Consider the following 24,418-nt stretch of genomic DNA (forward strand, 5'->3'; position numbering starts at 1 on the left):
TAAATAAAAACCAAAAATTTTGTTTCTCATTGTGGCAAAGGGAACAAAGTATAAGCTAGTTAGGTCTTCTGGTGGATAAAATGGCTAAAAGACTATCACCAGACATTCCACAATTTAGTCTCATAAATTAGAGCGTATTTTTTGAGAATAAATTGTGAGAAATGTAAGTATTCAATGAAATAAAAATTCTGAATAAGCACATTACAGTGCTAAATACACCTCTATTTTAGTCATGACCATTTAATAAAGTGTCTGTCCACAGATGATTCCACCTGAACAACTGGGTTATTATTGATTCCCATTGGTCTTGAAGAACTGTCTACAAAGAAAGAGTGGAGGGAAGGGCTATAAAATGTAAACATGTACACAGCAACCAGAAGAGTACCTTCTAAGCACTTTAAGTATATATAAAATGATGTGCATGTTTTATTTTTCAAAGCAAAGGAGTGCAATTTTCCAACAAATCAAAATAAAGAATAAACAGAAAATCGAGTCAGGGGGTTGAGTTGTACTTGCTATCTTAATGTTTTAGAAGCAACAAACATAAAATAGCATGCCATCAGATTGAATATTACAATTAAACACAGAAAATAGACAACATAATGAAGCACAGTTAACAAAAGTCCAGTTCTCATGTTTTTGTGATGATCTTGAACGTTGCAGGTCTCCCCTGCACACTCTCCAACCTTTTCAGCTCAACCAGAGCCAAGATATACATCGGAGACTGGGGTCCTACCTCCAATATCTTCCTCAAATCTTCCATCTGAAATGCTTCAGAGTTGGGGTCACCATCTGTTACAGAGGGCAGTGTTAAATATTTAATGTGTTGAACTATATTAGGCATAAAAGCCCATCCCAATAGAGAATGGCCAAAGAGGCTGTGGTTAATTGTTAATGCGAGCAGTGAATGCTGAGTTTCCACTGACCTCCATGTCGCTCCTTAATGACTTGGTTCATTTTATTGATTGCCTGGTTCAGACTGGTCAGGGGGATTTGTTTCATGTAAGAGGTAAGTCCATTAAACTCTCTCTCAGTCACATGATCAAGACACCGGGCTCTGTCACAAAGAACAACAGTTCATATAAAAAGAAGAGATATTGGTTCCAATATGTAAAAGTGTATCCTCATCAATTCTGAGCATGCTGGATAATGTCAGTTTATTTCAATGGGTTATTTAAATGACAGACAGCAGTAAACCTTGCTTCCACATTACCATGCAGCACAGCAGGGGATGCGATTAAAAAAAATCACAAAATGTTAAAAGAAATAGCGATATACAATGTTATATGGAGAAAACTACAGAAACAATTTACAAAGATGTTTGGAAGCTGTGCAAAATAAATGTAAAACTAAGAATGCAATGATTTTTAAACTTCACAGACCCTTATTTTATTCACCATAGAACTTAAATCACATATCATTAACTCATTTAAAACTTGATTGCAACAACGTATCTCAAGACAGTTGGGACAGGGCCACAAAATGCTGAAAAAGTAAGTGGTACTAATAAAAAAAAAGTTGGTGAAGCAATGGGTAGAATAGAATAGGATAGAATCTCTTAGAAGGTTCAGCTATCTGCGAAATCTCATTTTCTATGTACTATTGTTTAATAAAAAATGAGTAAGAGTTTTGCAAATTTTGCACAGCATCACAACATATATCCAATATACGTTAATGTGTGTGCATACATTTTATAGAATAAATATATACCCAAAGGACCCATGCACATTATTTTGTTTATTGTGCATTAAAAAATAACACTCAGATGGAAAGCTGTGTAGCAGGTAAAAATATTGCAATAGTGTCCAGCTGCTGTTTACCTGTTCTCTTTCCCAGGTGCTGAAGTCTGCGAATTAGCTTTTGAGCTCTGTTGTACCGATGCAGTAGAGTGTTGCTTGCTATTAGCCTGAGAAACAAGCTATTAGGAAAGCAAGCAAACAGAAATAAAAAAAAAATAATAATGAATGCATGCTTCATTGCTTCTTCTGAAATCAAGAGTAATAAAAAATATTTTATTGCATTTAAAGACCAGCTGTCTGGATTGATGTTGGATGATCACTTATCCTGAAAGTACTGGATGGAGCATCATCATTCCAGAGAACACAGTTCTACTGCTGCACAGCTCAATTCTGGGAGCTTTATACCGCTCTATTTTTGGTGTCAATAGTTCTTGTTTTTTTTTTCTCCAGAGTTCTATTTTCTTGGCAGTACTGGTCTACAGGGACCAGACAAGCTGTGAGTGCATTTGCACATCCATGTCAGCAGTGAGTGCACATGAAGGTAAAAGAATGCATTCATGGGACATGGTGTCCACATATTATATTTTGACATATAGTGTAGTTCACACATGAACAAAAATAACATAATACACATATATAAACAACATAGAATCAATTAATTCTAAATTTAATTTGATTATATACCTCAAAATTTCATCCTTGGGTGATATTTTTGGGCATGTTTTTTTTGCAAAACAAGTTAATTTAATCTATTTTTAGAACAAAGGATGGCTATCTTGTGTAACCCCAGAACCTTCAACTCCACGAGCAATGTGTTGTGTATACAAAAATATATCTGATAAATGTTTGTGCAGTAAAAAAAAAATGGTATTCAAATGCATAACCCTTACTTAAAAGACCACACTCAGAGGTGGTCACCACTAATACTTGCCACATATGCCTGCCATGATAATAACATTATCCATTTATCATACAATATATGATCATGACCTAAAGTTAATTTTTGGTGGCCTTAATGCAGAAGTATATTTTTAATTAAAATGATATTATATTATTGTGCTACTCATTATGATTTTATCAGTGGCATTAAGTGATCGTACCATGACAATAATATTGTTTACTGCCATTATTCCTGTGGCATTATATAACTCAATACAAAGTAGTTATCGTGACAGGCCAATTACCACAGCAATTAGATTTCATTGTTTCAGACTAACCAGACATGCATCTGACTATAGTGTAAATGCATGTGACCAAAAACCGGATACTGGTCACATGAAGTGAGGAGGTGTGAACGGGGAGTATGAAAAGTGCTCTGCTTTTTCTGTCTGTAGCACTCCCCAGAACTGTGTCAGAGTGAATGACAAGGTCACTTCTTACTTTAAGGATATCCTGTGTGATGGAACTCATATCAGGCATCTCTGGTGTGCGTGGCTCTTCTTGGAAATTCATCCGAACACGTGGGGTGGCCAGACACCAATCCTCAGTGTGGTCATCATTGGCATGTAGCACAAGGGGTGGTGGCTCAGTTATGCCTGCCCGGTTATTTCCCCCCATCTACATTCCACAGAGTCAATCATGAAGGGATTGAAATAGGCTTTAAATTACACCTAAATACTACTAATTAAGCGATTCTTAGGAAGATCTACTTACACAAGGTAAAGAGCGGCCGAATAAAGACTGTAGTTTTGGCATTTCGGGAGTGGTCTCCTCTTTCGGACAAAAACTGACTGGCATCTGTGGCATGTCTGACGATGACACTCTGACAGCTGGGCATTCCAAAGGGTTGGGCATGCTATTCACTGATCCTCCGAGTCCATCCTGCTCATTCTGTCTGGTGTCCTGAGGAAGGACAGTGGATTTAGGCATCATTTTCATCCTCATATAAAACAGTTCAGAAGGCTTTGCTTCTAATGTGGATAAACACAGAATTTAAATTACCAGCTCTCTTACATACAGTTTTTTCCATACAACAAACACATCTAATTTAGCTAATATATTTGTGAACATTCTACTGGAAAAGTACTACTACTTGCTAGTTTAGCTGACCATACCATATGTATACGATGATGAAGATACTCTGACAGAAAAGAAACTTTTCTTTACTGTTTGCCCATCTGGATGGGATTAGTGTCTCAGGGGGACGTCTGTGAAAAATATTTCACACTTCTACTCAGTGATCAAACTCTTGCATCTGGACTGCAATTAAAAAACAGGAGTACCAGAGTGTTCTTTGGCTTTCTTGGTCACATGACATGCGTTCAGTAGCTCCTCCATTTCCACTCACTATTGTGTTTATGTGGTACTCCGTTGAAACGCACGCCCAAAGTGTAATTATGGTGTGTAGCAGTGGACGAATAGATATAATAGAAAAACAGTAAGTAATTTAGCCTGTAATTTTTCTCAGAGGACATCTAAGAAAAACACATACATAGTAGTTCTAGACAGGAATAAAATTACAGAGGCTGTCAAGTCAGGCATTCACCAGCTGCAACCCCTTTGCTACTTTTGAGTTCTTTGTAGCAGAATAAGTGTATATGGTAGAGACTCTCTGATGTTGCATGAAACTGCATGAATATGATACAGCTACTGACAAGAGAAAAGTGCAGTTAAATCCATAAGAACTAGATAAGGTGTAAACATAAAACAAATCCATATGTATAAAAGTAATATCAAAGAAATCTTTACTTTCCTGCCGTTTTTTAAAACAACATAATGGAGAAAAACAAAAAAAATAATCAAAGTGGAATGTAATGCTAATAAATCCAATTAATATATATAATATAAAAGCAATTCAGAATACATAAGTAAAGTGACAATTTAGACAAAGACAAGCAGAAGAAAAAAATCAAGCTAAAATGTTACATGTTAAAAAGAAGTTTAAAGAAAGTATAAAGACATACTAATTATGACATAAAATGTGTTCAGGAGCAACTATAGCGACAGCCTTTGAAGTGCATTTGCAAGATTAAAAGAGTAATATGTTAATGCAGGTCATGCACTGTACCAAAAAAGGCGTTTCAAAGCCTATTGTGTACCATGCAATATGGCACACTCATTATGGGCAGTGACAGTTACAACATTTAAAATGAACATATTAATTTTTATAAGTAAATAGTGCATAAATTAGTTCAGGAAACCTGGAGCATGATTGGTAGCTACTGATTTGTATTAAATATCAAACATCTGACTCACCTTTTTTGCACTGATGAGCTTGCTGATGTAAGGCGTCTCAAACGCAGGGAGAGGCGGTGTACACGCAGAATTACTGGTGTACTTTGGGGACTGAGGACTGTCAGGTACAGCAGATGATGGAAGAGACTGTTTATTCATCTTAAGGTCCAGAGTACAAAATACAGGCAGTTCTGGGGATTCCATGCTCTCTGTGCAAACAAGAGGAAACAAAGAGTCTTTAGGGTGCTGCAGATGCTCTCCAAGAAACAAGTATGTACTGCATACGTAACCTTCATCCAAACATCAGAGTAACTTTATAGCTGCAGTACAAAAACAAACACAGCTCCCATTCCAAAAAAGCTGAATATAGTCATTTCCCTTCATTTTAGTTTTGGCCACTAGAGGGAGACTATGTATTCTGGGTGAAGCCAAGCACAGCTCTGTGAAGCAGAAACTCATAAAGCAGTAATGTACAATTCAGGGTGTGCACACCTCAGGAAGAATTTGATGTATAGGTTTCAAGATGCACCATACATGAACCTCAAAATGCATTCAGCCTGGGTAGAAAAGCAAAGAAATCTATACTACAGTAAGTTCAAAACCAAAAAATATAGACTTAAGTCCTGCTAAAATTATTTTAAAAAGAAAAACAATTTTTACCAGTTTCAATTACCATTAGAAATCTTCTCATGAGGGAAACAAGACGGCGGAGTAGGAAGACTTTGAGGTGGTCGATGGTCAGTCTCTTCAGTTGTTCTGTAAGAAATGGAAAAAAGTCTACATGTTTTTTGGTCTTGTGTCAATCTACAGGATTACTGGAAAGAAAATCCATTTGGCCTTACAAGAAATAACTGGCATACAGTTTGTTATGTGTTCAGAAGTGTATCTCTTAAATGCTGTAGACTCCTAACTGGATCATTAGTCTTTTATATATTTTATTTTATCTCACCAGAAGGTGTATTCTATTATTATTGTTAAAACAGACATTCCTTCTAAAAAGATGTGGTTGAAGCAGATTAACAAATAGTATTTGTGGAAAACTAACCTACTAGGTGCACCAGAATTCTAAACTGTATCTACAATTATATCTGGAAAAGGCTAACTGAGTTTCCTTCTAGATGTGTATCTCTACATCTTATTATGTTACATCCCTTCTGTGTTCAGACTTGGCACCGGAAGAAATGTTCTTATATTTATATAAGAAATGTTTATTGCATTAAGAGATACAAACTTTATTTCATCGTCTGTATTATACTATTTCCCGGACCTGTTATACTTTTGCATATTTTATTTTTTTTATATTGTTGTAAATAATAGAAAACCCGATAAAAAGATGATTAACAAAAGAAATGGAAAACAGGCAATTTTTACTTACAACTCACATTTTGTACAAGATGATAAACATGTGCTGTGTTCCCATATCAGACCCAATAGAATACTGTAAATACTAGCATCTTGTAATATCTGAGGAAATTCCTAAGCAGTATTTTAAATATCATATGGCAAAACATGTATTGTAATACTTGGACAGGGGTCTTCACTATATGTGACATTACAACATCTTTACAAAGACAAAGCACAGAAATACCACGTTTAAAAAGTACACTGATCTTCATTTAACATTCACATACAAGACAGCATCCATCATCCTAACCCTGAATTTCCCCTCAGGCACTGAAGTGACTGGCTCCCACTTCTGGGGTTTGTTTTATTCTATTATATTACTGTACAGTGGCTATAAAGTGTGATTTACACCAGTAATAGAACACATGGTTTCCCAGTGCTTAAGTACTGATAATGTCTCTGATGTGCACAAAAAGAGAAAAATGTCATGATTAATCGATAAAATCGAATCTTTTTGCCCACCCTAGCTGGGGGCCTTTTGTAGCATCTAGTTCAGCTAACATAAACCTAGTAATTAATGTATTCTGCAACCTGAAAACTTACAGACAGAGAAATGTGCTGATAGAAAATGCATCTCATTTTGTTCTTCTATAAGGACACACTAAAAGACATCTAAAAGACTAGTAACATGTGTCTACCTGTAAGTCTGCCTTCCTTTTGGTGGTTTCTTGCGGAACAGGTCCATGGTGAAATCATTATTTAAACACATTGTGTGCTCTGTAATTCCAAAGTCTTCTAATCGAGGGGTGGGAGCATCCTCATCCATAATGAGAGAACACCTGGGTGTCTTTGGCTGGGATGGTTCTATGGTCATCACTAACGGTGGTGGTGGTGGTGTGAGAGCCACAGCTGGAAGATGAGACACTTCCCGAGACTGTTCTGCATTGCCAAGCACCATCTGCAAGTGAAGTGCAGACAGGCCAAAATCTGCGAGCTGCGGAGTGCGCATTTGGTCAACAGCTGGAGGGAGCATCTTATCAGGTGTTTCAGGACCCTGGGCTAATTCTTGAACTTGTACATCTTCCCCAGCATCTCCTGACTCTTCGTCAGCCGGCTCTCTCTCTGGTTGATTCTCTAAGATGGGCCCAGCCTGTGTCTCGCAATGGCCATTTACCTCTAGAAAACAAGGTAAACCATTAGGGATGTTTACATAAAGCTCTTTACTCAAAGCTCAGGAAGCCAAGAACGAATAACACACAGAAATACGTTTGTGGTGCTGTTAGAAACGTTTACATTATTACATAAATAAAATAAAGAAATAATTACAGTTTTTCTTGACACTCTACATTTATGGAACACTCATACCTGATTTTTTCTGGAAGTTCTTTCGAGGTTTGTACCCATACTTTTCATAATGATTCTTGATTCTTTCTATGTCTTCTGTGGTTCGCTGTTTTAACACCATGCATGATTTTATAAAGCTCCTCAGCTCACCACACCCATCATCTTGAGATGCCACCTGTCCTTGAACCAGTTTCTGCAAATATGGCATACTTTTAGATAAATTCAGAAATAGCAGGTGTATTGGACAGATTGTCGCATTAGGTTCCAATATGCTGCCTGAACAGATAATGATAATCAAAAAGGTCTCAGTCACCTACCTTAAACCCTTTAACCTCAGAATGTAGTTCATGTAGTGCCTGGACTGCCCCACTCTCCGTCCCTTCTTAAAAATAAATAAATAAATAAATAAATAAATAAATAATAAAATTAAAAAGCAAATTAAAAATATCCCACTACTTGTGATAACAACAACACATAAATATACCTCACAATTATGTCTGTCAATATTACAATGATATAAGATCACTAAATTCTTAAGCTTGTTTAACCCATAAGAGCCCAGGCCAACTTCTAAATATTGATGTCAATTTTCAAATTGAATAATAGATAAATTCAGTGAGCAGCTCATTCATGTTCCTTTTTGTGGAAACATGACTGTAAATATTTTAAGGTTAAAATCCTCAAGTAACGTAAATGGTAAAAATTTCATAAGTTGTAGTGTAACATTTTGTTTTAAAAATTGTCAGAACCAGATATATAATATGCAAAACATTTAAATAAAGTATCTGAATTGTAAAAATGAATGAAACCGAATGGAACAGACCTGTAGAAGCAAGAAATGCACCATTAAATGGAGCTAGTTTAATCTTAAGCACACCTATATTCTGTAAATAACGAACACACATTCACACACTGTCCTGTGATGCGCTCAGGTTGTACAGTATATGTCACTTAAGGATTTCATGAGTGGCGCAGCTATTAAGGTCAATTCTTTGTTTTAAATTAAGCCACGTCAAATTTAACCCTATAGCTAATGGGTTTCAACAGAGCCAAAAAACAATGCTTTATTTTAAGATTATCGTTTTATTGTTTCAAAAAAGAAATAACCGGACTGCGTTTCTACGTCACTGTTTTCATCATAGAAAAGTCAGGGTCCACCATCGCTAGTTAGCTAAATAAGTCCTGCAATAAAGAATGTAACAGTAGGCAGTTAACTGAGTTAACTAGTTTAGGTTAGTTTACCGTCCTCCTCGTCCAGTTTCTGGCTGGCCGTGTGCTCCAGGTTCGCTCTCTCTGTCTCTAAGCGCACGGCCAGACTTCGCAGTTTTGTGAAGAATCGTATTGATATGTCCATTGCAGCCATATTTCCGCCTACATCCAGAAAACACAGTCAAGAGCAATAAATAAACACCAGAAACCGCCCTGGTTCATCAGTCAGCGACTCAGCTAAGGGTAGCTAAATCACCAGCTGTCAATGTTTACAACCGATTAGCAGAAAATGCTAACTAAGGCTAGTTAAAACTAGGTAACTACCGTTAACAAAATCACTACAGCTGTGTTCTACAGTCAGAGCCTTTATTTATTACCCAGGATTTAACCTACTGTATTTAAACGGATTCATAAAAAATCACAATAACGTCCAAATAAAGAGTTTAAAGTGAAGAGAATAGCCGTACCGCTCTGAGTTTACGGGACACTTTTCAAATCTGCCGCTTCCGTGGTTTGGCGGAAGTGTCGATTTACAAAGTTAAAGCCAATCAGCTTTGAGGTAATCTGTGATTTTCTTTACTATACTTTACTATACCCTTTTGCACTAAACTGCACTATACTACACTATACTGCACTATACTATAATATAGTATACTATACAATACAACACTCTACTATACCATTCTATACTATAATTATAATATACTATATTGCACTATACTACACTGCACTATAATATACCATACAATGCTATATTATATAAATAATGTACTATTCTGTACTATACTATTCTAAACTATAATATAGTATACTATACAGTACAACATTGTACTACACAATACTATAATTATTTTATACTATATTGGACTATACTACACTATGAAATACCATACAATACTATATTATATTAATTATATACTATACTCTACTGTACTGCACTATTCTATACTATAATATAGTATACCGTACAATACTACACTATACTATACCATATTTTTTTTTAATATACTATACTATACAATACTACACTGTACTATATTTTTAATATATTGTACAATACAATACTAAACTATTCTTTTACATCTCCTTTCAAAATATTCATATACAGTTAAAATTTTGGACACACCTCTTCTTGTTCAATGGGTTTTCCATTCAATTGTGGAGGACAAACATTTCTGTGTGTCCTTTAATTTTTGTTTTGTCTTTAATATTAATCTACAATGTGGACGATTAATTAAGTAAAGAAATAAAGAAAAACATTGAATTATAAGGTGTGTTCTAACTTTGACTAGTACTGTAATTAAAATTTCATTTAATATGCTATATTTACTAAACATAACATCCCTTCATGACTAAAACAGCTACTTTCAGCATAATTTTGGTTCGTCATAAAGAATTTGAACTGTCTGGAGAGAAAAGGGAGTCCATTAGCAATATTAGTAAAGCGTAAGTGCTCAGGACCAGTCAAATGTCTGTGCATACTTTGTGTTTTTCAAATTATATTTAATATAAAGACTTAAACTTAATGGCTTACAGTTTATTGGGGTAGCCACTTACACCATAGTCTGCTGGGGAAAAAAACATCCCAGGAAGCTCCCCATGAAGCTGCTTGAGACGATACCAAGAATGAATGCAAAAACAGTCATGTAAATAACTGGAAAATCCATGCATTTTACAGTTGCGTCTTGAGCACTGATGATTGCTTTCATACTAATCAAATAACAGCCTTCATATAAGCTACTTCAGTGTAGCATGTGAATATGTCATGTTAGTTTATTTAATCTCCCAGCAAACACCACTGGGCTATTGTTCATGCTGTAAATGTTATTTCAAGGGCAACTAGGTAAAAATGTTATCAAATCTTTGTTTGTTCTGGTGTGTGAGTATAAATTCTGGATTCAATGAAGGTCACCACAAACCCTACCACTTTTCTGCTGTGGTGAGTCTTTACCATTCATTTCTCCCAGAGCTACATCTGTTATCTGTTTTATCTCTTATACATTAAAATGACTTAAGTAAAAAATAATTTTTACTTTTGCTATCTTGTCTCTAGGTCTGATAATCTGCATTATTTTGATTAAAACCATGGCACTTTTTGGGAAAGTTTTGGAACCAGTTGGCTTCATGCAGTCCATGCGTGTGCTAGTAGAAGGAATCTGCACTTACTTGAATGGCAATGCCACATCTGATGACATGGACCTGGTGAAGAAGAACTTGGACCACATTGATCATGAATTTAGCTCCTTTGGCCCAGGTCTGTTGACTGATCAGGAGGTCCACTGTCTCGAAAATGACTTAGCTGTGGTATACAGTCAGCTAGGAGCATCGGTGAGAGCCCAGCCAGAGTTTACAAAGCGAGAAAAGGAAGTGTTTCTTCGTTTTGTCCAAGAGTATCGTCTGGAGAGGCAACTGACAGCACTGTACAGTCGGATGATGGGCATCTCTGTCCTGACTGATCAGCCTACACTGCTAGAGGAGCTGGTTCAAAAACGCAAGCCAAGACGCTGGCAAATTAAGGAGTTTTGTGTGAAGGTCAGTGTCAATACAGTGTGTAATCTACATTTATTTGTGTGTCGGAGTAAACACATAAAATGAGTGCATACATTTGCAGTCAAAAACTATTGCTTAAATGTTTATTGTGATGACACTGCTTGGTCATATTTTTTTACTTTATTTCATTTTATGAATTCCTTCCAACTTATTCTTCACTGCTTTCTTTACAAAAGTAGAGGGACACTTGTTGCGTCATTGTTTTACTATTTTTAATATCAAGGGTGTAAAATACAGTTTACCCTGCTTTTGTTTAAGTAACTGTCTCTATTGTCCAGGGAAGGGATTCCACTAGATTTTGGTACATTGCTATAAGGATTTGATTAGTTAGAGTTAGTGAGGTCAGGATGTTGGATGATCACCCACTCGTATTAAATCCCCTAATCCCCAATTCAAACCAAAATTGTTGGACTAACTGTTCAACTAGTCCACTCTTGGGGTCAGTGCTGGGTGATTTATTTGCACATCTGTCAACACTGAATACTAAGTAAACTAGCTACTGGCATTAATTAGGACAAACATACATGCAGTCCCTCAGGATCTCAATGTTTTTATAGGTGGTTGATTTTATATTTGGTTTAATATCTGAACATTTTACAGTGTCAGTAAACAGTAAACAGTTACTCAGTAATCAGTGCGACATACAGTGCTGTGTGTACAGCTGAGCAATTCTTTTTGACCGCCAGTGGATTTCTAATTAGGCTCCTTTGAAAGGCAAGGTTATTCCCAAGGTGTAAGATTACCTTGATACGCATTCAAGTAAAGTACATTTCAGTAGTTAAAGACCAAGGACAAATCAATGACAGCTGATAACTCTCTGCTGTTTATTCAGGTACTGCATTGATGTTAATGCCAAAGCCAATACATAAGTTCTGCTTATAGCATTACAATGACAGTTTTACAATTATTGTATAACAATAATATACATTTCTGTGTTGACAAATAAATTACAAGCACTATTCTTATTTAATTAATTAATTCATTTATTTTCATACATTTGTTGGTCTGTTTCAGGTGAATTTTGTCCTTGGGACAGGCCTGTTATGTCTTTTTATTGAAGCCTCTTTGACAGGCCGAGATCAGGCCCTCCTTATGAAGAGCTGGTCCGACAGGATGGCTGCCTTGTACAGGAAGCTAAAATCCACTGGAGGGCTCTGCTCTGGATACTTCAGGGAACAGGCTCAAGAGGATGTCAAGAAGCAGATCTTAGAGCTTAAGTGGAACACGCACACCCCGGAGGAGCAAGCGGCAGAGATTCTAAAATCCTTAGAGCGAAATTACGACTGGCTGCGCTGGGCTGTGATGGTACACCCCCCTGTTGGATCCTGGCAGGAGGTAGCGGCTGAAGACAAGGATGGAGCTGAAGAGCAGAGCAGTCAGCCAAGCCTGAGCTCTGAGCACTTCATCTCTGTTTGCTCAGAGGTTCCTAATTCCAATATAGTCGCCTGCTTCAGGGACACCCCTTCCTCTCTGGATAAAAGTCGCATCCATCAGCTGATAGTGGACCTGGAATGGAAGATCCCAAACCCGCCTCCTGAGATATATGCAGCTATTGAAGAAGATCCCGGCAAAGCCAGGCTCTATCTGGCTAATCGGATGTTGAAAAAGCTGCAAGAGGGGCTTGGCACTGGTGTGGCTATCCATGTTGTACCAGGAAAAATGGAGATGAAGTGCAACTTTCCTCAGGCCTCATACTATCAGTATGAATACAAGCACAGGCTGGCTTCTGGAACAGTGTGTGTATTTGGATAGGGTATTATTCATGTCACATTCAAGCAGATATCTATACCAACAACAATTCCCTGAACATACTGCAAGTGTTAGTTTGTATTGCTCAATGATACGGTACAACACAAATACAGTATATATATACATTGGGCACCTATCAGTAGCTATTGTATTGAACTAGTATGATGTATGAGTATTGTTGTTTGTTTAAGATTGTGTGCAGAAATGAGTATTAAAATCAATAAAAGTGTACCATGCTCAACACACAAAATAATGTTGTTCATTTGTTTATAACAAGGATACAGAGCCACTGAAAGGACTTTTGGGGAATAATTACATGGGTTTTAACATGAAAAAGGTTTAATGTGGAAAAAAAACTTTTCGCATTTTATTTTTTTGTAGTAACTCATAACATGATCAGGATGTATCATAAGATATTAAGGAAACGTGCTGAGTTTAAGCACTGGCAGAACAGGTGGGTTTGAGGAGATAAAAGTGAATGAGGTATTAGTGCCATCTACAGGCCAGAGTGAGTAATGAGGTTTTTTTTTCTCCAATTAATTTCTTAAGATAATTTATTAATTAGTAATCCCAGCCCTAAAAAAAATAACAAGTCGAGTCATTTTGCATTTTACAAGCAGAGTATTTTTTTCACTCACGTTAAAAACCTGCGTAATTGTTTTCCCCTCATGTCCTTTCAAGGGCTACATAAAGGACTCCAAAAATGAGTGTGAGAAGGATATTAGAAAATTTCTATTTTTTCCATTTGCAATACATTTCCTCACATATTATCACAGTAAAAGTCATACGTGACTGGGGGCAGTCCTGGCCTAAAGTGTTAGAGAGGTTTGCTGGGACTGGAAGGTTAAATCCCCTGAACTGGCAACCTTTACAGCTGAGGTGCCCAAAGCAAAGCTCCAAACCTCGTGATTCATGGGTGCTGAATAAAGTGACTGCTTCAAATGTGCATGTTCACTGCTCAGTCACTAGTGTGTTTGTGTGTGTGTGTGTGTGTGTGTGTGTGTGTGTGTGCGTTGTTTGTGTGTGTTTTACCACCACACATACATTAAATGTAAAGGCTAAGCTAAATTCCAATGAACTGCAGAAATGGCTTTAAAGAATGATCTTAATCTTAATCTTAAAAGTCCCTGAGGAATCTGAGTGTCAAATGGAAATCTCATTTATTATACATCTAAAAATAAACTCTTCCTGTACATACTTATTATTATATTTGGCCTTCTGGAAAGATGATATGATGGGGAGGACCCTTAACATAACCATTAGTATTTTTTGAAGGACATCAAACAAAGCTCATGCCCAGATGACTTGTTCTCTTGAGTTCCTTCATGGCCTCTGGGTAGTCTTCAAGGACACGGTGAAAACTTTCCACAGACAGAAAGAAGAGCTGGCAAATAGTCTGAGCTCGGACTGTAGCCAGACGTCTTCCTCTGGTCAGGAGACATGTCTCTGGAAAGGGCAAGAAACATTATTCATACTTTTGTTTTAAAATTTGAGTGATTTTTTTTTTAATCCTACTTTTTGTATTATATTTTTTCCATTTAACCTTTTTGTATCCAGATGAGTCATTAAAAACAACCTCTTATTGGTCTGGCAAAAGGCTGACAAAAGGAATGAATAAAAGCGTATTATTCTGTCATTAATCATAAAAGTTACTATTTAGTTACCACTATATATTTGTTTCTAGCTAATGAACAAGTTATAGATATAAGTAGATATAAGGGTCATTTTACAGAATGTAAGGTGAGGGTAAGGGCTTTAAATATGGGCCTATGGGCCTGACTTTTAGTTTAAAGGATTAAATACATGTGACCTCCTATTAAAACAATATATCACAGCATTTAAGTGTATAATTCCTTTATCAGTGGTTCTCACACCTGATGTCAAAAATCATTAGACGGTCCAGATCCCCAGATGTTTAGCAAAACATAAAGACAGAGCTCAAATGTACCCAGCCTAGTCCAAAATAACCTGCCAGTGTGGGGTCTGTATGGGCGGCCCTACTGGCAACCAGAAGGTTTTGTCCATGGCATCTATGTTGGCCTCACTTATGGATGTCTGTGATGGGGCCAGAAGGCGTTATCTATTGTTTTAAACTGGGATGTACACTGTAAATGGTGCCCAAATGGGACCCAATAAGGATAAGATGGGCTGTATCGATGGGACCAATTTGGAAAGCCCAACTGGGTCCCAGTAAAAACACATATATGTTACATACACTATCGTAAATTCAGAATATTATAAGTTTGAAATCAACATCGGTCTGCTGTCATACCTCCAAAATAGTCTCCATCAGACAGCTCCTGGTGAAAGCAGTCAGTCTCCACGACTACCTGTCCACGCTCGATAAAGAACATGCGGTCAGCTGCAGTATTCTGACGAATGATGACATCCCCCTCCTGGAAAACCTCATACTGGAGTTCTGAGGCGATGGCATTGATGATGCTTGATTCACACTTATGAAACATGGGTACTTTTCTCACCAGCCTCGAACACATGATCATCAAAATTTCCTTCAAAAAATAAAAACATACTAAAAATCTGCTCAACATCAGAATCTTTACTTTTGGAATATAAATGGTATTACTCCATGATACCTCTTTAAGGGATGAAGACACCCAGTTTAGAACATCCTTCTCGTCATACCACTTTCCCTGGTGACGAGTCTGATAGTAATTGCTGATGCGAATACGCAGGGCTTTGGGAAGCTTCAAGAAGATCATATAGTCTTCCAAATCATTCATCTATGAGGGGATAATATACATATCATATACAAATACCATTTCAGGACATTTGTACACCTGTCCCGTATTTATCTGCTTGACTGACTTCTTCTTCTGTACCTTGCTCTTATAAATTCTTGCTGGGATATCTGCATCTGACATCAGTGCAACCGTGTTGGCAACCAGGACTGTATACATCAGAGCTCCAGACACAATGCTGGTCATGACAATCCACAGCTCCACATCATCTATATTCAAAATAATAAAATATATCCAATCATCTAATTATACACAGCAGGCCAATTAGACTAACGCATTTCATTTACAGACTGATCAGAGTAATAAACTTTACTTGTTGGTGTCTCGCTGGAACCATAAGATATTGCTGTCATGTGTGAGAGTGCACGGAAGACACCAAACGAGTACTTCTCCCCCACTGTAGCATTCTGTAAAACAGACTTTCATATTATTTGTTTAATAAATAAAGAAAAGGTCAACAACAACGTTTCATATACAGAAAAATAAAAGTATCACAGTCTGTTTGAAATATTAGAAAAAAGCTACTTTCTTAATTAATTTATTTTACCTTACATAATCCCATTTATGACATACTGTATGAGTGTCAGGTGGGAGCAGGAATGAGACGTGGGAAGAGGACGCACTTGTGAGTATTTATTGATAAACAGGAACAAACAAACAAAAGAAACAAAAAACGAAGAAACACAGAGTACATGGGGGATAAAGAAACCAAAAGAATCACGTAGCCTCACTGACGTAAAACCAAAAACTAACACTGAAAACACAGGGGCTAAAATATACATGGAGTGAGCAGGAAACACCTGGGGACAGGTAATAAGGGGGTGGAGCTACAAATGAACACAGGTAGAAGCACTAAGGACATGGGTGGATACAAGAAGAACACAGAGAGGGCCATGTGCTTAGGAAAGGTAAATAAACAAACAGCAGGACAGGAAAAACCCAGAGACAGACAGGAGAGACACAGAACAGGACGAGAACAGGACAATGATATGTTATCTCTTTAACATGGCATGTTTATCATAAAAAACAAATTATCTTATGCTCATATCTCATAAGAATGTCATAGCATAATATAGAGAGACCTTCTCATTACTATGAACTGATGATTTTTAAAATACTATATTATTCTTAGATTCAATTTAATAATAATTAATAATCGAATCTCATTTAATCTATTGTAAATAAAATCATAAGTGTTCATTTTAAGATACTGATTACATGAAAATTATATTTACATATTGTGTCTTTGATGAGACCATTGTTGATTTTTTGATGGTAATGAAATTACCTTTATGAGATACTGTTATTTTTAAAAGATCAAAGGTAATAATTATGAGCCACTGTGCTATTATTACGAGATTATAATGGATATTAATTAAATACCATTTCATTATCATGAGATCATACATGATATTTCTGACACACTTTCACGTTTTTATACAATCATAGGTGGTGATTTTGAGATGTTATATCATTATTATGAGATCATATGTGATATTTATGAGGCGCTTTCAATCATGACTGATATTTCTAAACCAGTACCTTATTATTGAGATTATACATCATCATTTTGACACCTTCATCCTATATCTAACATCTAATTCAAGCACTAGGTAGTAATTACATGCATCAGGTGGGGCTGATTATTGGTTACAGCTAGAGTCTTCAGGAGCAGGGTTGGTGACCCTGCCATAGGGATTCATTCTGGGATTATCTTCAGGTCATAAACAACCATTTTGAAACAGACATAATTATGAGATATTAAGTCATACTATCTCAATCACAATATGAATAATCATTTCTAGAGTATCCAAGTGACTCACTAAATTGCATTTTGTTAACTAATGGAGCCCAAAAAATGTTTAAAATATCACATCTGTAGTTCCATCTGTGCTGCACAGTAAACATGCTGTGTTATGCTGTGTAATCATGTACCATCAGATTCTCACGGCGGACCCAGCAGTCTGTGGGGAACTCTTCCAGCATCGGAACGAAATACTGCACACAGCCGTTCCAGTGACACAGAAGAAAAATCATCATAAACAAAGACAAGATTCTGAAGAAGACTCTAACCACCTCCAGGTTTGCGTTTGAGACCTATTAAGCAAAAACCAAAAACATACAAACAATCAAGAAATGATAAACTAATAAAATAATGAATAAACCAAAAAATTACATCAGATGTTACATAAGAGATGTAAACTATTTAAAGATGTAATCAATATAAAAATGTGCAATTTTAAAGATTACACCTGCACCCAAAGGATGCACTTACTTTCTCAACTTCATTAAAAAACCTGACCAGCCGGGAGACCCGCAGCAACCGGACAAGACTGATGATCCTCACAAACATAAGAATTCGTACCATTTTACTGGCTTTGGAGGAGGGAGAGTCACTGTGGTACTGTAGATCCTGTAACACATTAACACTCAACCTTTGACACAAAGTTCTCATGTCCCTTGTTCTCATGTCATTTGTCATTAATAAACAAACTGAGGCTTACCGCAATTAGTATTATGTAACCCACTGGAAATGCTGCGATCATATCTGGCACAAACCAACTCTTTAAATAATTTTGTCGAATGCATTTCAGGTCAAGAATGGCTGCCTGTGTGATGGACAGAATGTGAAAATGTGTGTTAATGTGTGTTAAAACTTTAAACAGACACACATTGAAATATTGAAATATTATTTCTGCAACTGCTAGTAAAGTTCTTGACTTCTTGAGTCTTGTTGAATTGGTTACCTCACCGTCCTCTGGAATTATGCCCATGCGAAAGTTGAGCCCTACATCAATCAGGAACAGAGTGTCTGAGAACACGTTGAAACCCTCCCAGCCGACGCCGGACTGACCGTCTAAAAAGGCAATCTCTATTGGGATCCCAATCAGGTTGAGAAAAGTGATGGCCACCATGCACATTATGTAGTAACTCCTGAAGAAAGCAGAATTAGAGCTATTCTTGCAGCTCATCTCATCTCAACAAGATCAACCAATTAGAAACCATTTAGAAAAAGCATACAGTACCTTAATGGACTGAAGGGATGGATGACAAACACTCCTCTCTCTCTCTGTCTGATGCACTCCTTCTCCACAGCCACTTCACTTCCATACACATACAGAGACTGCCTGTTTAACTGGGGCAGCAGCAGATTTCTCCAGCAGTCCCAGCTGAAGCGTCCCCTGCCTCCTCCAGGTGCTGGCCTCTCCATCTCTGCTCCCTGACTAAGCACTGTGATCACGAAGCCACTTTTAACATCACTGCACCTCTGTGACAACTTTATTTCTGGACTTCTTTTTGTGCTGAGCTTCTCTTTCTCTCTCCTACTTACTCTCCCTCACTGTCTCACTCTCTCTCTCTCTCGCCAGGTTTCTCTCTCTTAGTTTTTTCTCTTTCTGTCTCTCTCTCTCTCTCTCTCTCTCCCTCACACACAGTAATTTTCCACCATTGTTCTCCAGCTCAGTTCAAGCAGGGTGGCAAAGACAAAGCAAGTGCCAGACTTTCCATTCTCTCCCTCACCTCATCACTGCCAGTCTCCCTCGACAGCCTCATCAACTATTCAGCTGCTCCGCTTCATGCACCCATGAACTTAGGCACTGAAATGTAAACTGGCTCGATATCTCAATGGGTGGTTTTGAATATCATGATTACATGCCATCTGAACCAGATAGCTGGATGATTCTGACAGAACTGAACACCTGGACTTAGTGTGATACTGGGGTGAATTGTTACACAGACGATTAAAGATTGAGCATGTGCAATGGAAGGTATTGCTAAAAATGGCAAAAAAAAAAGCGTGTGAATCATTTTTTATATATATATATATATATATATATATATATATATATATATATATATATATATATATATATATATATTTAAAATATAAAATAAAAGTAAAAACAGGATTTTTTAATACCTTGGAAAAAGCATTGTCAATATTTGTTTAAGTAAAGTACCAAAGTTGCAGGAACGTTATGTGCTTTCCACACACTGCTGAACGCTACAGATCATTTGTTCTTTAGCATGCATTTTACAGTGTTGAATTACAGACTCAGTGTTACACTGCTAATCTCTGTGTAAATGCTCTGGGTGTCATGACACTGGGTTAGGTTTCAGTGTGGTGTTCAACATAACGCAATGAGTAACTGCTCTTTTATCCCTAGAGAGTTCCATTAAAAAAAAACATCATCGTTTTGAGAAAAGAGTTTCTTACAGTTTGTGAATAACATTGTGTATTACTAATTATTATTAAAGAAATGTATTAATAGTTCAAGTAGCCTTAACTAAAGGATACTACAGGAGCATAATTATGCAGTATGCAGGACATTCCTCTTCTAAGGCAGGCTACTACTGAGGCTTAGCTAAGCTTAATCCATTTTAATGGACAGACCATGTACAGCTGTGTGGCTAGACTGAGTGAGAACTGATTAGTCCTGCATTTTGTTAGTGTACTACAATAAGGCTGGGGTGAAGTGCTAACTCTAATAAGAATGGCTTTTATAATTAATTTGCTTGCTGAAATAGTCCATTGGTCTGTTTGTTTAAGATTAGTCTCTGGCTTTGACCTGCCTGTTACTTACATTAAAAGATGAAATGATTTTTTTTTTTAAAGACTAAATTTTAATCTAATGCTTATAATAGACTAATAAGTCTTGCAGAGTCTGAGTATTGTAACATTGCATCTTGGTTGTTTGGTCAGATTAATGAGTCTTACTTTTTTGCCATTCTGGTGAAATCATGCATTTTAAATATTGACTCTTGCAAATTGTGACATGGATATTGTGAAAAAACAAGAGGTGAGCTCTCTCTAGCACCAAACAGATGTCCATATTCTGAGGCAGCTACATACAAAGGCAGCTTTGGCCAAAAGCTGATACTGTTTGTGCTCCACTGTTGAACAGTAACTCTAAAATTTCCACTGGGAGAACGATATGAAATAAAAGTGGTGCCATCTAAAAACGGAAAGACATTAATGAAGACCTTATTCACCCTAACACCAGGAGGTTGCAGTGTTGTGCCAGTTCACAATTAAAATTTGTTTAAAGTTTATTTCATACTTATTCAAGTAGACTATTTCACATTCCGTAAAGGAAACTGAAATAATAAACTCCATTTAAAACAATTAATTCCATTCAACACTTTTATAGGAGTTTTACATGTAATTGTGTTAAAACTAATGTATGCATGTCTGACAACATATAATAAGGATTTTCAGATTCTTCCTCTAAATTGTAGCATCCTGTGTGATCACAGAATGTCCTGTTTCACATACATTCTTTATGCTTGCAAACTACACTTCCTCTTTGCGAGAAAAGAACAAGACAAACTCTGAAAGCCCTAGAATAGAAGATCACCTCCTCCTTTGGGTCACAGTTTGAATGATTTAGCAGAATTAGGCAAATGATCACACCTTGCATGGATAATTCTAGAATGTTCTGTCCCACCCAGAAAAGGGTATAAAAATGGATGTAACGGAGATGAGTAAGAAGAGGAATTAGTGACAAATTGAAAAACAAACACAAAAAAATGTAAATGCAATCCACAAAATGCATTGCTTTTCCTAACTAACATGCAGAAAATGTGCCAAAATTAAATGCAAAATCACTACATTACATTTCATTGCACTTGATCACTTAATTGAAAAACAATACACAAACATTTACATTTTCAAAACAATACATGGTGAGAGTTTTTTTAATATACATATAGCATTCATCCAGACATTTCTATTCCCACTTGAAATCTATACTTTTTGCGGGGGAAATAAGGTACAAATATGAGGAATCGCTTGGCCACTTTATGTGGAGTTATGTATCATAACTAAGTTTTGGGAGATTGATCCACGCCCTCACTCCTCCCACTTCCTTCCCTATTTAAACCGTCACTTCCTCTCTAATTGCTCTTTGAACAACATCGCATGTGGTGTTGGCTCCCGCTCCTTACCTGGTACACGATGGTTCCGCACCTGTCTGTCTCCTGTGACCGGCTGTTCCCGTCCACCCTAGCTCCTCCACTGCCACTGCTCCAGGCTGCCTTCCCTGGTAGTGGTTTGTCTTGTCTCAGCTGCCACAGCTGGCGTCTCCTCGACCTGGTCTGACACTTCCCGTGCGGTCTCCTCAGGCCTTCTGCGGCTTCTTCTCTCTCTCTCTTGCCGCTTCCGCTGCTGCTAATCCCCTCCTGCTGCCCCTACGAGGCCTCTACGCGATCTTCGCGGACTCTCTCTCTCTCCGCCACCTTCCCAGCGCCGCTGCTGCTAATCCCCTTCTGCTACCCTCGTGAGGCCTCCATGCGACCTTGTCCTCCGCGGCGGCCTCTCTCTCTCTCTCTCCGACACCTGGCCAGCTGCTGCTGCTAATCCCCTTCTGCTACTCTCGCGAGGCCTCCACGCGACCTTGTCGTCTGCAGCGGCCTCTCTCTCTCTCTCTCTCTCCGCCACCTCCGCCGCAGGACTCCTCTTTATCCTTTTCGGCGCTGCACGCACCCCTCCGGCGGCTCACTGCTTTGGTTTGGAGCCGTCTGGTTTGCTTTTCCCCCTCCAACTGGTGTCCTTCCGCCCGACCCACTGGCGGGCTATGTCTCCGCCTCCCTGCAGCCTCTCTGGGCGGTACTCGAGCGTGGCCACGCCTCCTCGCTCTCCTGAGCGACTGTAGGTGTGCCTTCCATATACATTTTTTTGTGCCTTCCATATACATAGTTCAGTGAAATTCCTGCAAATGAGTTCAGGAATTCTTTCTCTCTCTCTCTCGGCGACTCCCTCTCTGCCGCTTCCGGCGCCGCCGCTCCTTCACTCCCGTGGCCCGCCCTTCCCTGTTTTCCCTTCCAACCTGCATTTTTCCGCTCGGCCCGCTGGCGTCTCCGCCTCCCTGCAGTCTCGTAGGGCGATGCTTGAGTGTGGCCACCCCTCCTCTCTCTCTTCTTCTGTCTCCCATTGCCACCATCTTCCCACTCCGTCTTCCCACTCTATTGTCCCTATCTTCCCACACATCGCCCCCCATCTTCCCACTCCATCGCCCCCCATCTTCCCACTTCATCTTCCCACTCCATCGCCCCATCTTCCCACTTCGTCTTTCCACTCCATCCCCCCATCTTCCCACTCCATCGCCCCCCATCTTCCCACTTCTTCTTCCCACTCCATCGCCCCCATCTTCCCACTTCATCTTCCCACTCCATCGCCCCATCTTCCCACTTCGTCTTTCCACTCCATCCCCCCATCTTCCCACTTCGTCTTACCACTCCATCGCCCCCATCTTCCCACTCCGTCTTCCCACTCCATCGCCCCCCATCTTCCCACTTCGTCTTACCACTCCATCGCCACCATCTTCCCACTCCATCTTCCCACTCCATCGCCCCCCATCTTCCCACTCCATCGCCCCCCATCTTCCCACTTCGTCTTACCACTCCATCGCCCCCATCTTCCCACTCCGTCTTCCCACTCCATCGCCCCCCATCTTCCCACTTCGTCTTCCCACTCCATCGCCCCCATCTTCACACTTCTTCTTATCACTCCATCGCCCCATCTTCCCACTCCATCGCCCCCATCTTCCCACTCCATCTTCCCACTCCAGCGCCCCCCATCTTCCCAATCGCTTGGCCACTTTATGTGGAGTTATGTATCATAACTACGTTTTGGGAGATTGATCCACGCCCTCACTCCTCCCACTTCCTTCCCTATTTAAACCGTCACTTCCTCTCTACCTGTTCGTTTAACAACATCGCACCCACCTCCTCCCCATTGTCACACCTTAGCCCATATCTGTCTTGTGTTTCTCTCTAATTTGGTCCCTTGCGCTCCTGCTCTGTTTACCTCTGTTTAACCCTGCCCCCTCATTACCAGTCCTCACCCTCCTTGTGTATAAATAGCCCCTTGTATGAGTGTTTTCTTGTCAAGTCTTTTGTAACTGTGTCATCTGTATTTGCATGTACCAGTTTTGTAGTTTGTGTTCCTTGAATCTGTTTCTTCAGTCCGGGTTTCTTTTGTTAAGTAAGTGTGCCAAGTTTGTTAATTTTGTGTTCTTAGTGTTATTCTAGTTTTTCTGTTTCTTGTTTGTTTAGTTAAGCTTAGTTTTGTTCTTATTTTTCTTAGTTCTTATTTTTTTGCGCTATCCTTGTTTGTTTTCTGTTTTTTCATTTATCTTGTTTATTAATTAAATTGAAATATTATATATCTGCACTTACGTCCACCCTTCTCATCTGTAACATAAGACTCGACCTTTACTATGGACGTAGCAGATAATCCTTACAGAGGTGGGGAGGATTTGGCAGAGGAGTACTCAGATTCAGCTCCAGCACCTGCTGCCTGAGCTCCAGCTCCAGCACCTGCTGCCCCAGCTCCAGCTCCAGCAGTGCCTGCTGCCTCAGCTCCAGCACCTGCTGCCTCAGCTCCAGCTCCAGTGCCAGCGGTGCCCGCCGCTCCTGCTCCTATGTCTGCAGTGCCTGCCGCCCATGTGGTACCCACTGCTTCAGCTACAGTGCCAGCGGTGCCCTCTGACCCTGTGCCCGCGGCTCCGGCCGCCTCTGATCCTGTGCCCGCAGCTCCGGCCCCCTCTG

At 38.8% G+C, this 24,418-nt stretch overlaps 3 protein-coding genes across 4 annotated transcripts; 1 reads left to right on the forward strand and 2 right to left on the reverse strand.

Annotated features, from left to right (window-relative positions):
- Positions 1-382: 382 nt before the first annotated feature.
- ska3 (spindle and kinetochore associated complex subunit 3) lies at positions 383-9,366 on the reverse strand. 2 transcript variants are annotated; one of them, XM_007255598.4, is made up of 12 exons: positions 9,278-9,366; positions 8,844-8,972; positions 7,919-7,983; positions 7,623-7,794; positions 6,956-7,433; positions 5,587-5,669; positions 4,935-5,122; positions 3,393-3,581; positions 3,120-3,296; positions 1,821-1,918; positions 927-1,057; positions 383-792 (listed from the first exon to the last, which is right to left on the reverse strand). In XM_007255598.4, the coding sequence occupies exons 2-12, from the start codon at positions 8,962-8,964 to the stop codon at positions 632-634; spliced, it is 1,863 nt and encodes a 620-aa protein (XP_007255660.3). In that variant the 5' UTR covers positions 8,965-8,972; positions 9,278-9,366; the 3' UTR covers positions 383-631. The 2 variants fall into 2 exon arrangements, with proteins under 2 accessions (XP_007255660.3, XP_049341362.1); XM_049485405.1 differs by lacking the exons at positions 7,919-7,983; positions 9,278-9,366 and having other exon boundaries at positions 8,844-8,932.
- A 1,320-nt stretch (positions 9,367-10,686) lies between these two features.
- Positions 10,687-13,112, forward strand: LOC125805065 (uncharacterized). Its single transcript, XM_049485407.1, has 3 exons — positions 10,687-10,749; positions 10,864-11,342; positions 12,375-13,112. The coding sequence occupies exons 2-3, from the start codon at positions 10,896-10,898 to the stop codon at positions 13,110-13,112; spliced, it is 1,185 nt and encodes a 394-aa protein (XP_049341364.1). The 5' UTR covers positions 10,687-10,749; positions 10,864-10,895.
- A 79-nt stretch (positions 13,113-13,191) lies between these two features.
- Positions 13,192-19,614, reverse strand: hcn5 (hyperpolarization activated cyclic nucleotide-gated potassium channel 5). The gene is made up of 10 exons (XM_007255601.4): positions 18,895-19,614; positions 18,616-18,802; positions 18,373-18,477; positions 18,144-18,281; positions 17,804-17,965; positions 16,182-16,275; positions 15,950-16,077; positions 15,704-15,850; positions 15,382-15,619; positions 13,192-14,555 (listed from the first exon to the last, which is right to left on the reverse strand). The coding sequence occupies exons 1-10, from the start codon at positions 19,077-19,079 to the stop codon at positions 14,389-14,391; spliced, it is 1,551 nt and encodes a 516-aa protein (XP_007255663.2). The 5' UTR covers positions 19,080-19,614; the 3' UTR covers positions 13,192-14,388.
- Positions 19,615-24,418: the final 4,804 nt, after the last annotated feature.

The sequence above is a fragment of the Astyanax mexicanus genome, chromosome 11, assembly GCF_023375975.1.
Source record: "Astyanax mexicanus isolate ESR-SI-001 chromosome 11, AstMex3_surface, whole genome shotgun sequence".
NCBI lineage: Eukaryota > Metazoa > Chordata > Actinopteri > Characiformes > Acestrorhamphidae > Astyanax > Astyanax mexicanus.

Excerpts from the sequence above, each read along its gene's own strand:
- LOC125805065 (XM_049485407.1), top strand. The coding sequence starts at position 10,896 with ATGGCACTTTTTGGGAAAGTTTTGGAACCAGTTGGCTTCATGCAGTCC. Across the intron at positions 11,343-12,374 it reads TTAAGGAGTTTTGTGTGAAG|GTGAATTTTGTCCTTGGGAC; the intron begins GTCAGTGTCAAT and ends GGTCTGTTTCAG.
- ska3 (XM_007255598.4), bottom strand. The coding sequence starts at position 8,964 with ATGGCTGCAATGGACATATCAATACGATTCTTCACAAAACTGCGAAGT. Across the intron at positions 7,434-7,622 it reads GAACTTCCAGAAAAAATCAG|AGGTAAATGGCCATTGCGAG; the intron begins GTATGAGTGTTC and ends CTTGTTTTCTAG. Across the intron at positions 793-926 it reads CATTAAGGAGCGACATGGAG|ATGGTGACCCCAACTCTGAA; the intron begins GTCAGTGGAAAC and ends CCTCTGTAACAG.
- hcn5 (XM_007255601.4), bottom strand. The coding sequence starts at position 19,079 with ATGGAGAGGCCAGCACCTGGAGGAGGCAGGGGACGCTTCAGCTGGGAC. Across the intron at positions 16,276-17,803 it reads TCCGCCGTGAGAATCTGATG|AATGCTACAGTGGGGGAGAA; the intron begins GTACATGATTAC and ends TCTGTTTTACAG. Across the intron at positions 14,556-15,381 it reads TGATGGAGACTATTTTGGAG|AGACATGTCTCCTGACCAGA; the intron begins GTATGACAGCAG and ends TGCCCTTTCCAG.